The sequence below is a fragment of the Acipenser ruthenus genome, chromosome 49, assembly GCF_902713425.1.
Source record: "Acipenser ruthenus chromosome 49, fAciRut3.2 maternal haplotype, whole genome shotgun sequence".
In the NCBI taxonomy this organism is placed as follows: Eukaryota; Metazoa; Chordata; class Actinopteri; order Acipenseriformes; family Acipenseridae; genus Acipenser; species Acipenser ruthenus.
This window is the reverse complement of record NC_081237.1, coordinates 4,089,206-4,103,716: the sequence shown is the minus strand read 5'-3', so window position 1 is coordinate 4,103,716 and position 14,511 is coordinate 4,089,206. Positions and strand designations below refer to the sequence as shown.

Sequence of the window (14,511 nt, the reverse complement as noted above, 5' to 3'; positions counted from 1 at the left end):
AACAAGCAGTGGCCTCCCCTGATAGATGATTGGCTGGCTTGTGTGTGGATGGGTTGAGTTGGAGGCCATTTGTTTATGACATCACCAACCAAAAGTGTGAAGTACCCAATCGCAAGCATTGTCTGCCTGTCTCCATTTCACTAATTACCAGTTGATGCAACCCACCTAGGGGACAAAGAAATCAAAGTAATTGCCCCAAATCCTCCAAAAAATAAACTAGGCATTTTATACCTTACGCTCGTGAATATAAATATTACATTTAACACTTTATATTTGATCTGATATATAAACCCACAGTGATACCCACCACAAGCACTCTGGCAGTCTGGCAAACCGTTCGTTAATGTGGGGTCATTCGAATGGTGACTTTTGCCTGTAGGCTCCTGTTTCCTCTTTACTGAGGGACAGAAATGGGGAAGTATGAAGCAGTGCCCTCCCCTGCAACCCTTGTGCACAGTGACTCAAACCGAGGGAGTCTGTGAGGCTTAATACCGTACAAGGATAGTAGGAAAGGCTTGCATCTGAGTGTGGCAGGGGGGTGTTAGGAAGCGAACCACTACATAGTAACTACCCTACACACTCACACACACACACACACACACACACACAGACAGAAACACGCACACACCACACACACACACACAGACAGAAACACGCACACACCACACACACACAGACAGAAACACGCACACACCACACACACACACAGAGACAGAAACACGCACACACCACACACACAAACATGCACACACGCAGACGCACACACACATTCTTCTGTGATTCTGTTCCTGTTCTCCTATAGCCACTCTATCTCTTGCATGAGTCAACAAACAACCGAACAGTTCCCTTTTCACAGGAAACTTCTGACCAATGAGGAGCACAGTCCAGTGTGTGTGTGTGTGTGTGTCAGTGCTGTATATGTATGTGTTATGGTATTCATCCACCATCTAGTTATTTAGGCTCAAAATGGGCCCCATTCATGCATTATTATCTGTGATCTTGTTTCATGCCAGCAAGACAAAAGGAAATACATAATTGCAAAAAGAACCACTCAGAAGGAACATCATAAAAAGTTATACAAAATCAGAACATTCATTCTGAAGCTAGCACTCTGTATAACTGCTGTGCCATTGCGTTGCCTTTGAAGATCATTTGGGAGACTGCTTCTGCATAACGTCTTCAGTGAGTAGAAACAGACTTGGGGGCGGCTGAAGACTGACGACCCTTTATCTTGCTAATCTAACGAAAGAACTGCTGCAGACAGACAGACAGACAGACAGGAAGCAGGTGGGCTAACCTGCAGTGCATCGGACAAGCAGCGTTTCATGAGAATGTATTAACACCCTGCACCCACTCTCAACCACAGATTATTAACTTGAAATATTTAGCATTCTTCAGTACAGAAAAGTGACTGGACTTCCTTTGCTTTAACAGGAACATTGTTTTTGGTAGTTTGTGGCAAAGTGAGGAAGTGAGAATTTTTTTTTTTTTTTTGCAAAGACGTTCACATGAATTTAGCAACATTTTTTACGGCATACGGTAATCTGAAACAGGAAGACACAAAATAAATGAGTCATTTGTTGTAAACCAATTACATGTAGTGTTGGAAATAGCTAGGATGAGTTCATCTGACACACAGAAAACAAAGGTTAACTTTTGATGATGGTAACTTTTGTGAAGAGTTTTTTATAATCATATGATGTGCATCCAAATCAGGTCAAACGGTACAAAATAAATGATTCAGTGATGGGAGATACAGCCCAGTTACACAAAACCCCATCTTATGACCGCATAGACCATTAGACTAGGCAACAACCATGGAAGACTGTGATCATCTAGAGTCTATGTTTCGGTTGTCAAGGTGCCAAACGAAGCTAAGGTTTTTACATTAATATGTTCAAATACATTCAGATTCAAAGCTATTAAACTATTGCATCCTGGTGCTTTTGCTGTGGGTAACATGATCTGATGCCACCACTGGAGTTTTAACCATCGGCTTGTATTTCAATGACTTATGTGCAGAAGTACATGTCTGGATTGGCCCTCCCCTGCTGTCTCTAAAACCAACAGATTTTAACTAAATCAATAATACATAAGTCTGTGGTCTTCACCTACAAGGCACAAAGTGATTAGGCACAGTACTGTGAAGCAGCAACTTCTCATTAATGGCGTTGAAATATCTGCATGTCTCACAGTATAAAACACATGAAAAGAGCGGACAAAGGAACGGTGCTTATACACACTCGCACAAGATGAAGTCAGAGGTGGTATTAAAAACCATGAACACTGTGGATGCGCAACCTTCTCTATCTCCCCCCTGCAAGAGATCTTAGTTCCAGTTCCACAGGGGGCAGAAATTAGAGCTGCACACCCCTAGTGGTCATTATCAGCTTCTGCGAGTCTTTAGATTAAGCAGGCCAGGTGGTTGTAGAAAGGGAAGTTTTGCTAGAATACTTAGTAATCTGAGCATGACAATAGCAGGAAATGATACAGAACAGTAATACGTGACATAGTTTACCATGAACGCTTTATAGGAGCCCTTGTTTTCACTGCCTAGCTTTTCTTGTCTTTAAGAGCACCTGGTGATACTTCTCCATGAATGGTGCATTATAAACCTAAATTGTATTGCACAGTATAGTGTACTATACTATGATACAATATAGTGTTGTTTGGTATTGTATGGTATTGTACTGTGTTGTATTGTATTCCTTGACTCTAACCTACAGACATACATCGGCTCAGTGTTAATATCAGTGAATCCATTTAAGCAGATGCCCTACTTCACAGACAGAGAAATCGAACTCTACCAGGGAGCTGTAAGTATCATTATAGAATATGTATCTATTGTAGCTTTATGGGTGTGCGTGTGTATTCCAAAAGAGAAACTGTGCCTTTACAGTGTTAGTCAGTAAACATGGCAAAGTGATGATCAATGCATAAATATTAAACTAATCAGTATTGACATTTTTATTATTATTATTATTTATTTCTTAGCAGACGCCCTTATCCAGGGCGACTTACAATTGTTACAAGATATCACATTATTTTTATATACAATTACATTATTTTTTTTTACATACAATTACCCATTTATACAGTTGGGTTTTTACTGGAGCAATCTAGGTAAAGTACCTTGCTCAAGGGTACAGCAGCAGTGTCCCCCACTGGGGATTGAACCCACAACCCTCCAGTCAAGAGTCCAGAGCCCTAACCACTACTCCACACTGCTGCCCTTTAAGCAAATTCAATTTTATTGAATTTGCTTAAACTCTGGAATGCCTGTTGTTACCCAGTTGATGTAACGCATGTCTCTTCACAGGCTCAGTATGAGAACCCGCCCCATGTCTACGCCTTGACAGACAACATGTACAGGAACATGATTATTGATGCAGAGAACCAGTGTGTCATTATCAGGTACAGTCTAGCACCATTACTGCACTTCAGTGCTTCATTATCAGGTACAGTCTAGCACCATTACTGCACTTCAAGTGGACTGACTGGACAGTACAGCATGTGTACGACTGCAGGAAGACACTTATCTGAAAATTGTGTGTGTGTGTGTGTGTGCTTTATATCATTGCGTTTGTATCATCAGTGAACTTGAAATGTCCCACAGACTTGGAACATACCCTTACAAAGACAACGCCTGAAGACTTTAGTAAACCGAGACAAAACCTGAGCTGGGTAGTTTCTGGTTTCTATAGTTTCTGTTAACTATTATTTTGTGAACTAAACCAGAAACTAGTTACCAAAAGGTTTGCTCATTTGAATAGTTTGTGGTTAAGATATAAAATGAACCGCATTACTCCTCACCCGGCAGCCGCCCTCTCTCGGTTACCTTTCTTAGAAAATATTGCTGATTCCTTTCTGAAAGGCATCCAGATGCAATCACACAAATATTGTATTGCTGTACTCTGAGAGCGGGACAGCCAGTCACTGCAACTTTGACCTTTATCAGTTAGGAGTGATATTGCGTAGAAGCAGCATTGTTCACATAGAAACCAGGTCTAAAAACACATTTTAAATACAGGAAAACCACGATAACCTTAACTAATTGGAGCCAGGGTGTGTTTGTCAAATCAATTTGTTTCTGATAATCAAATTATTACTTTATTCACAGAAACCTCCAGACCTGATTCCAATACAACCCATATACAATCAATAATAATAATAATAATAATAATAATAATAATAATAATAATAATAATAATACATTTTTTATAACAGCCATAAGAAACCAAACAAAAAATAACATAGGAAAACATTTTTTAACTGCTCTACACACTGCTTCAGTATCATTGTGCTCGTTAAACAGGTTCAATATTTAAATACGAAAATCCCTTTTGTTGCTCTTTGACTTCCAAAAGCCTTCAGCTCTAAATCATGATTGCTGTGGGACAACCCTCGTCTGGAGAAATAACCTCATCTCTCTCCTGTCTTGTCCCTTCCTTCAGTGGTGAGAGTGGAGCTGGCAAAACAGTGGCAGCTAAATACATCATGGGCTACATCTCCAAGGTGTCGGGGGGAGGAGACAAGGTGCAGGTAAGAGCTGAGAAACCGTGAGCCACGGAAGACGAAGATCATGCAGATTGTCAGAAATAGCCAACAGAGAGTCTTCAAACTGGATTCTAAATGCAGGCCAAAAGGATTGATATTTGGACTGCATGTTTTTGACAATCATTAAACGTTTAGGGTAAATTTGAAATTAATTCCATGCTAAATTATTGGCACCCCTGGGTCTTAACTTTTAACAATGCAACGAGATGTAGGATTGAGTGTTTTTTTGTATATATAACCCCTTTCTTAAACCTGCAGCACGTCAAAGACATCATTCTGCAGTCAAACCCCCTTCTAGAAGCTTTCGGGAACGCCAAGACTGTCCGGAACAACAACTCCAGCAGATTTGTGAGTCCCGTCCCTCTTTACAGCTCTGCTGCTTTGAGTTGAAATAAGATTAAACAATATGAATTTTCAGATTTGAAACAGCCGACTGAAACTCTTTTATTAAAGGATCCTCTGTTTGAAACAGTAACTGAAAAGTGAAACTGCAGTCCGCAGAGCCACAAAGGAAGTGGGAGGGGTCAAGTACACACTGATGGGAGTTACATTATATAGATAACACCCCCCCCACCCCGCCAACCCCAGCAACAGACCCTCACACACAGCGCACACCGCGCATCACTACAGACACCCTGCAGCCATCTGAAAACACACTACATTAAAGAAGGGTTGCCCATATAGATAAGATTTTATGATTAACTGCAGCATATAATATATCATTAATATATGAGTAACTTGATACTTTGATTTGAGCTTTACTGTCTTCCCAAATGTTGCCTTTGGGAGTTAGTCATTCTTATTGCAAGTACTACAATAATATATTTCTTTTAGTTCTGTGTTAAGGTATTTTGACTACGAGATCAGGAGCTACCTTCAGTTCTTGTTGCCTGCCATAGACACATGTAATGCAGGCTAGATCAGCCAGAGTGTCTTTATATTAGTAGGCGCCAGCGCCATCTAGTGCACAGCAGTGTATTGCCAGCAAAACAAAAAGAAACTTCATCAGAAATGGCAGATCACAAGGTGGCGCTGGCTCTTACTTCTGTGAAAACACGTTGACCAAAATAAACAATGGCTGTGATAAAGATAAACTGATGACTTTTGGTATGTTGTGCAGCGAAAGCATTAAATAATTGAACACAGTTTTTGTTACTTGGTTCTTTTTAACACCTGCAAAAAGAACAGCCATGTCTTAATTCAAACCCATGTGATAGGAAGATATCTCTCAAGCACACCACTGCTTAAAACAGCAAAATAGTTAAAAACCTGTATTCAAATTTCAGGAGTCCTTAATTCAAACCACATGCAAGCCGTGCCATGATGATTTCTGACATGGAATAGGGAAATAACGCAGAAGAACCTACCCCTGCGGTCCGGGGCAGTTTTAAACCCAAACGCACCACACAGAAACCCTTCCGGTCTAATTTCAGGGGAAATATTTTGAGATCCAGTTCAGCCGTGGAGGCGAGCCGGATGGAGGGAAGATCTCCAACTTCCTGCTGGAGAAGTCGCGAGTGGTGAGCCAGAACGAGAACGAGAGGAACTTCCATATCTACTACCAGGTCAGCAGCAGGATTAAATCAAACTGAGCCTCCTATGGTCAGTGAATACCCCCAGCATAGCAGAGGCAACTGCACAAGGCTGGGTCTACAGCTATGGCTAAACATCATGCATCACCTAGAATTTTAGGATTGAGACATAATTTATATATATATAATATAATTTAGATCTTTTTTTTAACATCATGCAATCAAAGAAACTATATATTTCATGTTAGATTTCGAAATGTCACATTTTTTCAAGTATAGGGGAAAAAAATGGTATGTAATTGAATATGTTACCGTAACATTATTCAGCAGATTTCATTTTACTTTATGAAGCAAAATCAGTTCATTCTATGGGGTGATGCAAAACCTTTGGCCCAAGCTGTAGGTCTATTAGCTTTGCCTTGGCCACACCCATGATGGATTCCTCTTCCTGTCCTCGCTGTCTAGTTGTTAGACGGGGCCTCCAAGGATCAGCACGAGGCTCTGGGTATTATGACACCGGATTACTATTTCTATCTGAACCAATCTGGGACCTACAAGGTGGACGGCACTAATGACAGCAAAGACTTCCAGGAAACCATGGTGAGTTTTCTCTAATCCTACCCCCTTCAGAGCAGATAGAAACATGCCTGCTCCTGTAAGTGAGCCCTGAATTCACCGCAGGGATTGAATATCTGCTGTAAATGACACGTTCAGCCTCATGGTGTGAAATAGACAGCCGGAGAAGCCGGTTTTATGGATCAGCGAGAGTCTGCTGTAAAGGCTTCTCCCTTCTTTCCCCAGGAAGCCATGAAGGTGATCGGCATCTCCCAGGCTGACCAGGCTCAGGTGCTGCAGATTGTAGCTGGAATCCTTCACCTGGGAAACATCTCCTTCATTGAGGCGGGCAACTACGGGCAAGTGGAGAGCACAGACTGTGAGTGAGGCTGCTGTGAACCCCTTCTATAGTCAACCCTTATAATGAGCCCGCTACATTGTGAACCAGATACAGCTGAGAACTAACTCATGTCATGCAGTATCTTTTTGAACAGATTCCTGCGATATTTTCATCCACATGTTCTGCATCGAACGGAAGTATGCCTTTGTTTCGGGGCAGCAGGATTGCTTCCCCGGTCACTTAATAACCATGGGGCTAAATATATTAGGGTTGGGTTTATGTGCAGTAATTACCTGGGTAAAAAAGGCAATATGTTACGAATTCCAACAGGGGCATAACTTATAGAAGACGTTTCAGTTTTTTAGTAAGTGAGTAATAATTATTACAGTTACAGCTTGGCATAACCGTATTGTGACATCACTGCTAGAAGCTGGCCATTGAGAGCAAAGATAATTGTTTGGAACACCCACACGTGTTCCAAACAATGTCCTATTGTAAGTGACAGTTCACAGCCTACCGCTGTAAAGCGCTTTGTGATGGTGGTCCACTATGAAACTCGCTATATAAAAATATATATTATTATTATTATTATAAAATGTCTTATAGTCGTCGTGATTGCTGGGGATGGTTAGCAGGCAGGTTCCTGACAGTGTCCTTGTTTTGTCGCGTCAGTGCTGGCGTTCCCGGCCTACCTGCTGGGGATCGATCAGAACCGACTGAACGAGAAGCTGACCAGCAGGAAGATGGACAGCAAGTGGGGCGGGAAGTCGGAGTCCATCGATGTGACCCTGAACAGAGAGCAGGCCACCTACACCCGCGATGCCCTGGCCAAGGCCCTGTTCACACGGCTCTTCGACTACCTGGTGGAGGTGAGAGCAGCCAGACTCGCAGCATACCCCTGTGCTGCAGGGGGCACTGCGGGGGAATGAGGAGGGGGGAGCTTGTTCGCATTGCACGGGCTTCAGTGGGAGAATGCATCACGTTTGGGCTTCAGTGCACAGAGCGCAATGTTGAGATCTAAGCCAGGGCTAACGGGTAGATCTTAAGCCATTAATAGCTCATTAAGCTCCACAATATTCATGGAATTGAAAAGACTGCAAAATCTGTAGTCTTAAGTACAAGCAAATTCAGGTGTTTAAACGGTGAGCGTTTAATGCACAGAATAGACACTTATAAATATAATACATCTACAGGAAAATGACATGTGATCAGTTTATATGGTGGTCAATTACATTTACACAAACAGAACTAGCTCCTGAAGACTTTTTTTTTTTTTTACTTCTAGTGCAATTTTGCATAGCACACAGTGCCATTCTGTGGTCAGTTGCTGTAATGCCTAAATTCTTGTGTGTCTCTGTTTTCAGGCAATTAACAAGGCAATCCAGAAACCGCATGAGGAATTCAGCATTGGAGTTCTGGATATCTACGGATTTGAAATATTTAAAGTATATAAATGTTTTTATTATTATTATTATTATTATTATTATTATTATTATTATTATTATTATTATTATTATTATTTTTAGCCAAGAGTAAATAGCTACAAATGCCATTGCAATAGCTTTTTTAATCTGCCTTTACCTGGTTTTGAGCTTGTCTGGAAAACCCAGAGTGCTGGAACTGAACACCCTTCATTCCATTCAATTCTTTGTATCGTTGCATATTTCTTTTTTAAAGCCAGTTGTGATTGCTTTGCTATGGAATAGTAAATCATTATAAATCAACCAAACAATGTCTACCACTGAACTGCCTCTTTAGTTATCAGGCTAACATGTCTACTTCTCCTTTGCCTATAAATAGAGGCTGGAGCCTGTAAACAGATAGCTGTGAATATGTCCAGGAGAGATATATCAGCACGCACTAACTGGGTATGTGTGGTATCCCCAATTGAAATGTATTTTCTGCCTTTCTCAGAGGAACGGGTTCGAGCAGTTTTGTATTAACTTTGTCAACGAGAAGCTGCAACAGATATTCATTGAACTGACGCTAAAAGCTGAACAGGTAGGACCAGCTTAGGAAAACTGCAGCTTCACATTGCCTTTATTTATTGATGTATTTGTTTGTTGGTTTTACTGTATCTGATGGTTGCAGTTATGCTGAAATGGTTCTGATTTTAATTACTCAAACACGGTTGTAAATGTTTTGATAAGTCTGCAAGTATGCTTATTGTCCAGGAGGGGGCTAGAACCACAGGTACAGCGATGGCCAAAAGTTATGCAAAGCCTTTGTTTGTAGCTGTAAAATGCAGCTGCAACCTACAAAGACCTCAGTCTCATCTTTCTGTTCTCTGTTGTTTTACAGGAGGAGTATGTCCAGGAAGGTATTAAGTGGTCGCCCATTGAATATTTTAACAACAAGATTGTCTGTGACCTCATTGAAAACAAACTGGTAAGAGCGTGCCGGTTTAAAAACAGCACAGGATGGATTCTAAAATGAAAAATAGACTGCTTCAGACGACTCACAAACCCCTAAATGAAATGTCTGAGCTGTTTTGGTTTTACTAACTTTATAGGGTGTGTTTTTACTACCTGATAAAACTATGCTAATTTGGAGTGAATAGCTTGATTTCACGCATGTCAATTTGATTTTAAAATGCTGTTAAAACTGTGTGCAGAAGTCTAGATGGTCCGCCTGGGAGTGAAGTCCAGGCTCCCCTGGTTTAAAAGCTGTCGTGCTCTCCTAAGCAGCTGTTGTGTCCACAGAACCCCCCCGGGATCATGAGTGTCCTGGACGATGTCTGTGCCACCATGCATGCCAAGGGAGAAGGGGCGGACGGCACGCTGCTCCAGAAACTGCAGGGCGCCGTGGGTACCCACGAGCACTTCAACAGCTGGAACTCCGGCTTCATCATCCACCACTACGCAGGCAAGGTGTGGAGGAAGGGTGTTCTGGGGGGCGGGACCATACCGAAGCAGGGGGCTTTTCTGAATTTCAATCATAGCTGTATCTGTGCTTCAGATTGATTTCCACTGCAGAAATACTTATTGTTGGGATTAATTTGTAAACATGAACAACTATATAAAGACGCTGTTGTGATTTGCCACAGAGGGGGTTATCTCAAAGAGGAATAGGGGGTCCTTCTTTGTTTTTTCAGATTTTACAATTATACTGTATTCTTTTTTTTTATTTGTATTCCAATTTTAACATTTTTGTTTTCAACTCTTTTACTTGATCTTTTTCTACAAACTAGCTTTTTATCTTAGTTTTTTATCATTTTAAATTAAAAGCAATTTTTAAAAAAAATCTTTTTTCAATTTCTGTTTTATCAAATTCTGTATTAGACAGTTTTTAATTTAATGGTTTCTTTTTTTTACACTTTGGGATCCAATCAATCAATCAATCAATCAATCAATCAATCTTTATTTTATATAGCGCCTTTCATAGTGGACCACCATCACAAAGCGCTTTACAAGATGCAGTAACAACAAGAAAATCGATAATACTTTAAATACAGAGAAATGCATGATACATTACCTTGTAATGAAAGGCGCTGTAGCAATGTGAATCCTTGCTGTTGTTACGTTCTGTAAGACTCAAAGATGTGTTCTGCTTGGTACAGGTGTCCTACGACATTAACGGCTTCTGTGAAAGAAACAGAGACGTCCTCTTCACGGACCTCATCGACCTCATGCAGAGCAGTGAATAGTAAGTGCATTGTAACCAGCGCTGGGTGCTGTTCTTGTGTCAGCACTGGTACTGACAGCATCACCTCCTGTCTCCCCAGTGCTTTCATCAGGGGGCTCTTCCCTGAGAGCCTGAACACCGACAAGAAAAGCAGACCCACCACAGCCAGCACGAAGATTAAGGTACGCACTTCATCCCTCACTTCAGACCCTGCAGAACGAATTCGGGAAGACATGCGCAATGTAACGTAACCAGACTTTGCAAAACAGGGAGGTATAAATAGCGAATGTTTTTACATTACTGAGTAGAGGCCCTGTATAGATGGTAGTGTATCTGCATGTTTCTGTCTTATCAGTGAGGATCGTCATTTTGTGGTTTTACGCATTTTGCCAGAGGACTGACACAACGCACTGACGGGTTACCTACTTGTGATTTCTAAAAACTGGCATTGAAACTACTGTGAGTCAGGCAGCTGGCAATACGCAAGACTAACCCCACAGCAGTCTAGAAATGTTTCACGAATGTTACCTTGAATTAAGACAATTGTCATCAACACTGACACCTGCATTGTGTATGTCCTATCCCCTGTTGGACAATAAAAACATTGCATTCTTTTAGGAACTGGTCAAAATGTTAGTTATTGGGAGCGATTTTCTTTCAAACTTTCATATTACAAAACAACAGATGTTTCACAGAAGACAGTATTTACAGTGCTCCCCCTTTATAAGGCGGCCCTGTATACTGCGGAACAGGTTATAAGGCGGTACAGTCATGGCTCCCATTTGCCCCATAATGCCATTACACTAACACTAGTAGTCTCATTATAAGGCGGAACACAAAAAGCACGGTCTCTTAACTACAGCTCCCGATTACAGTGTTATAAAGGGGGAGCACTGTATGTGTTTAACATTTCCAAGTTAAAAAAAAAAATGTATGAGATTTTTATACTGTTACTTTTAGAAGGCTTAGGCATATGGGTCGGGGGAATTTTTTTGTTTTTGAAATGATAGATCCTGTTAGTTTCGAAGTGCCTCCCTTGACAATGACGAGGCCGTGTGTTGCAATGGCACCGCGAGAGAATGTGGCTTGGTGGTGGTGCTGCCTTTGCACACAGTGAAATTGATGGATTGTGTGTATTTGTTTAGAAACAAGCCAATGACCTGGTGAACACCCTGATGAAGTGCACGCCACACTACATCCGCTGCATAAAACCCAACGAGACAAAGCGCTCCAAGGACTGGGAGGAGAGCAGGTCAGCAAAGCCAAAGAGAGACCCGCGCAGGGGCTGACAAACTGGGGGGACTGAACATCATTTAACACCATACCATAGACATTTGCACAGCTATACCACCACAAATGGCAACAGCAAACAATTTACAGCAAGGCTTGATGCTCTGCTGGTTTTGTTCCAGGGTGAAGCACCAGGTGGAGTACCTCGGGCTCAGGGAGAACATCCGAGTGCGCAGAGCTGGCTTCGCCTACCGGAGAGTCTTCAACAAGTTCATGCAGAGGTAGAGACACCAGGAAACTGCATTGCACTCAGCTGTGTCTGTGTGTGCGTGTGTGTGCGTGTGTGTGCGTGTGTGTGCGTGTGTGTGTGTGTGTGTGTGCATGCGTGCGTGCGCGTGTGTGTGCGTGCATGTGTTGGTTTGTATGATTTCCCTCTTTCTCACAGTGTGTGTGTGTATCACCCTAACTCTATGAGCCATATTTTCAAAGCGTTCACTCTGTAATTAACTCCTATTTCTTGATTAAGAGACCTGCAATCACATAAATGAAATGTTTGATACTAGTTTGGTAAAGTCAATAGGTTTAAAATAGGAGTTCCTTAATTAAAGACTGGAGTGAACTCTTTGAAGAGATGGCCATGTGTGTGTTAACAGGTACCTGACCCTGCCTGTGTGCGTTGACAGGTACTTCACCCTTGCTCTGTGTGCGTTGACAGGTACTTCACCCTTGCTCTGTGTGCGTTGACAGGTACGCTATCCTGACAGCAGAGACCTGGCCGTTTTGGCGCGGGGACGAGCGGCAGGGGGTGCAGCACCTGCTCCGCGCGGTCAACATGGACACTGATCAGTACCAGATGGGAAAAAGCAAGGTGTTCGTCAAGAACCCAGAGTCGGTACGGCAGCGTCTCTCTGCCCGTCTGTCAGTCTGTGTGCAGAATCTATCATTCAGTTTAGGAGTTACCCAACCGGACTCCAGCAGAAGCCCAATGTAAAGGGAGTTATGGTGGCATGTAAATTGAGTCAAAGCGAGTCTGGGACTCAATAAAGATAATAAGTATGGCTTCTAAGAAAGAATCTTTGAAACCTTGATTGCTACCCCTTTCGTATGCATACGATATTCATGTACCAACCCCCCCCACTCCCCCACCTTCCTGAACCCACAATGTCAAGTTAATGCCCCCGTGTTGTTGCCCCGATACAGCTGTTCCTCCTGGAGGAAATGCGCGAGAGGAAGTTCGACACCTTCGCCCGGACCATCCAGAAAGCGTGGCGGAAATACATCGCCAGGAGGAAGTACGAGCAGATGAGGGAGGAAGGTAAGAGCATTGCCAGCTCACTGCAGAGCAGGCTGTTGATTCAAACAGCTCCAGGATGGACTCCAGAGAAACCGAACACGTCAGTGTGTGAACTGCCTCTGGATTCTACACACACACACACTGCTCGCATCGCGTCAGCTCCAATAACACAACTACTGCTTCAGGGTGCTCCTGAAATCTCTTCAGCTAAATATTTACAGCAAGTGTACAGGATGAGCTGTGTACTTCATTTTTTTTTTAAAGTATTAGAAACTAACAAACTAATACGTAAGATTTAAGGCCAATAAAATGTAAATGTTTCAATTTCTTCAGCCCTGATGTTAATGAATGTTAGCAAAACAAAAAAAAAATCATTTTAGGAATTAGGATAGGAATTAAAATAAAAAAAAAAACTGTTAAAACCACTTTTATTAATATTAATATCTAAATAACTGTCCCAACCTAGACATGATCCATTTTCTACACAGTGAAAGCCCAGGATATGACCCCCAAAAAGACTTGCAATGAACCAGCAAGCTAAAGCCTAAAGGTATTAGCAAAAGGGCTCAAAGCTTCCTTTTGGGCCCTTGACTGCCTGTGGCTCCTGGTTTCAATATGTTTGTTATTTTGTTTTTATTTAGCAGACACCTTTATCCAAGGTGACTTACAGAGACTCGGGTGTATGAACTATGCATTAGCTGCAGAGTCACTTACAACTACGTCTCACCCGAAAGACGGAGCACAAGGAGATTAAGTGACTTGCTCAGGGTCACACAATGAGTCAGTGGCTGAGGTGGGATTTGAACTGGGGACCTCCTGGTTACAAGCCCATTTCTTTAACCACTGGACCACACAGCCTCCTAATAGCACAGGCAGTCACTCTGAATGGACAGGGGCCTCAGTGACTGGCTGCTAATCCCATGTGAAACCCTCTGTGCTCAGCCTCAGATATCCTGTTCAACTGGAAGGAGCGGAGGAGGAACAGCATCAACAGGAACTTCGTGGGGGATTACCTGGGCATGGAAGACAAGCCGGAGCTGAGACAGTTCCTGGCCAAGCGAGAGCGCGTCGACTTCGCAGACTCTGTCAACAAGTACGACCGGAGATTCAAGGTACAGATCAGCTGGAAACACTCAGTCGTTGGGTTTGATCTGTTTTCGTATTTGCCGTTTAGGTAAAGTATGTGTGTTTTGAATTGCGTTTACATTGTAATGAATCTCCTCCTAGTGCCTCTAGACTACAGAGCTTGCTGTTCAGTTGAATGGAAAGGCGTTTGTCTTTGAACTGTATGGTTTGTGGTTCAAGTCCAGCCTTTACCTTTCCATTCGATGGGCTGAGATGCCAATTCATAACAACGTGTTATTGCAAGATGCAATAAA

At 42.3% G+C, this 14,511-nt stretch overlaps 1 protein-coding gene across 1 annotated transcript in view; it reads left to right on the top strand.

The window, feature by feature from the left end:
• The window catches only part of LOC117428977 (unconventional myosin-If-like), a 31,844-nt gene that overhangs the window by 10,794 nt on the left and 6,539 nt on the right, over positions 1 to 14,511 (top strand). The window contains exons 3-21 of the mRNA XM_059015154.1: positions 2,727 to 2,816; positions 3,320 to 3,414; positions 4,455 to 4,542; positions 4,816 to 4,905; positions 5,991 to 6,122; positions 6,555 to 6,689; positions 6,891 to 7,023; positions 7,657 to 7,853; positions 8,349 to 8,429; positions 8,899 to 8,985; positions 9,286 to 9,372; positions 9,687 to 9,854; positions 10,544 to 10,629; positions 10,709 to 10,790; positions 11,754 to 11,860; positions 12,021 to 12,119; positions 12,586 to 12,730; positions 13,039 to 13,153; positions 14,075 to 14,244. Of these exons, the coding sequence (XP_058871137.1) occupies positions 2,727 to 2,816; positions 3,320 to 3,414; positions 4,455 to 4,542; positions 4,816 to 4,905; positions 5,991 to 6,122; positions 6,555 to 6,689; positions 6,891 to 7,023; positions 7,657 to 7,853; positions 8,349 to 8,429; positions 8,899 to 8,985; positions 9,286 to 9,372; positions 9,687 to 9,854; positions 10,544 to 10,629; positions 10,709 to 10,790; positions 11,754 to 11,860; positions 12,021 to 12,119; positions 12,586 to 12,730; positions 13,039 to 13,153; positions 14,075 to 14,244 (2,187 nt within the window). The remainder of the gene's footprint in view (positions 1 to 2,726; positions 2,817 to 3,319; positions 3,415 to 4,454; positions 4,543 to 4,815; positions 4,906 to 5,990; positions 6,123 to 6,554; positions 6,690 to 6,890; positions 7,024 to 7,656; positions 7,854 to 8,348; positions 8,430 to 8,898; positions 8,986 to 9,285; positions 9,373 to 9,686; positions 9,855 to 10,543; positions 10,630 to 10,708; positions 10,791 to 11,753; positions 11,861 to 12,020; positions 12,120 to 12,585; positions 12,731 to 13,038; positions 13,154 to 14,074; positions 14,245 to 14,511) is intronic.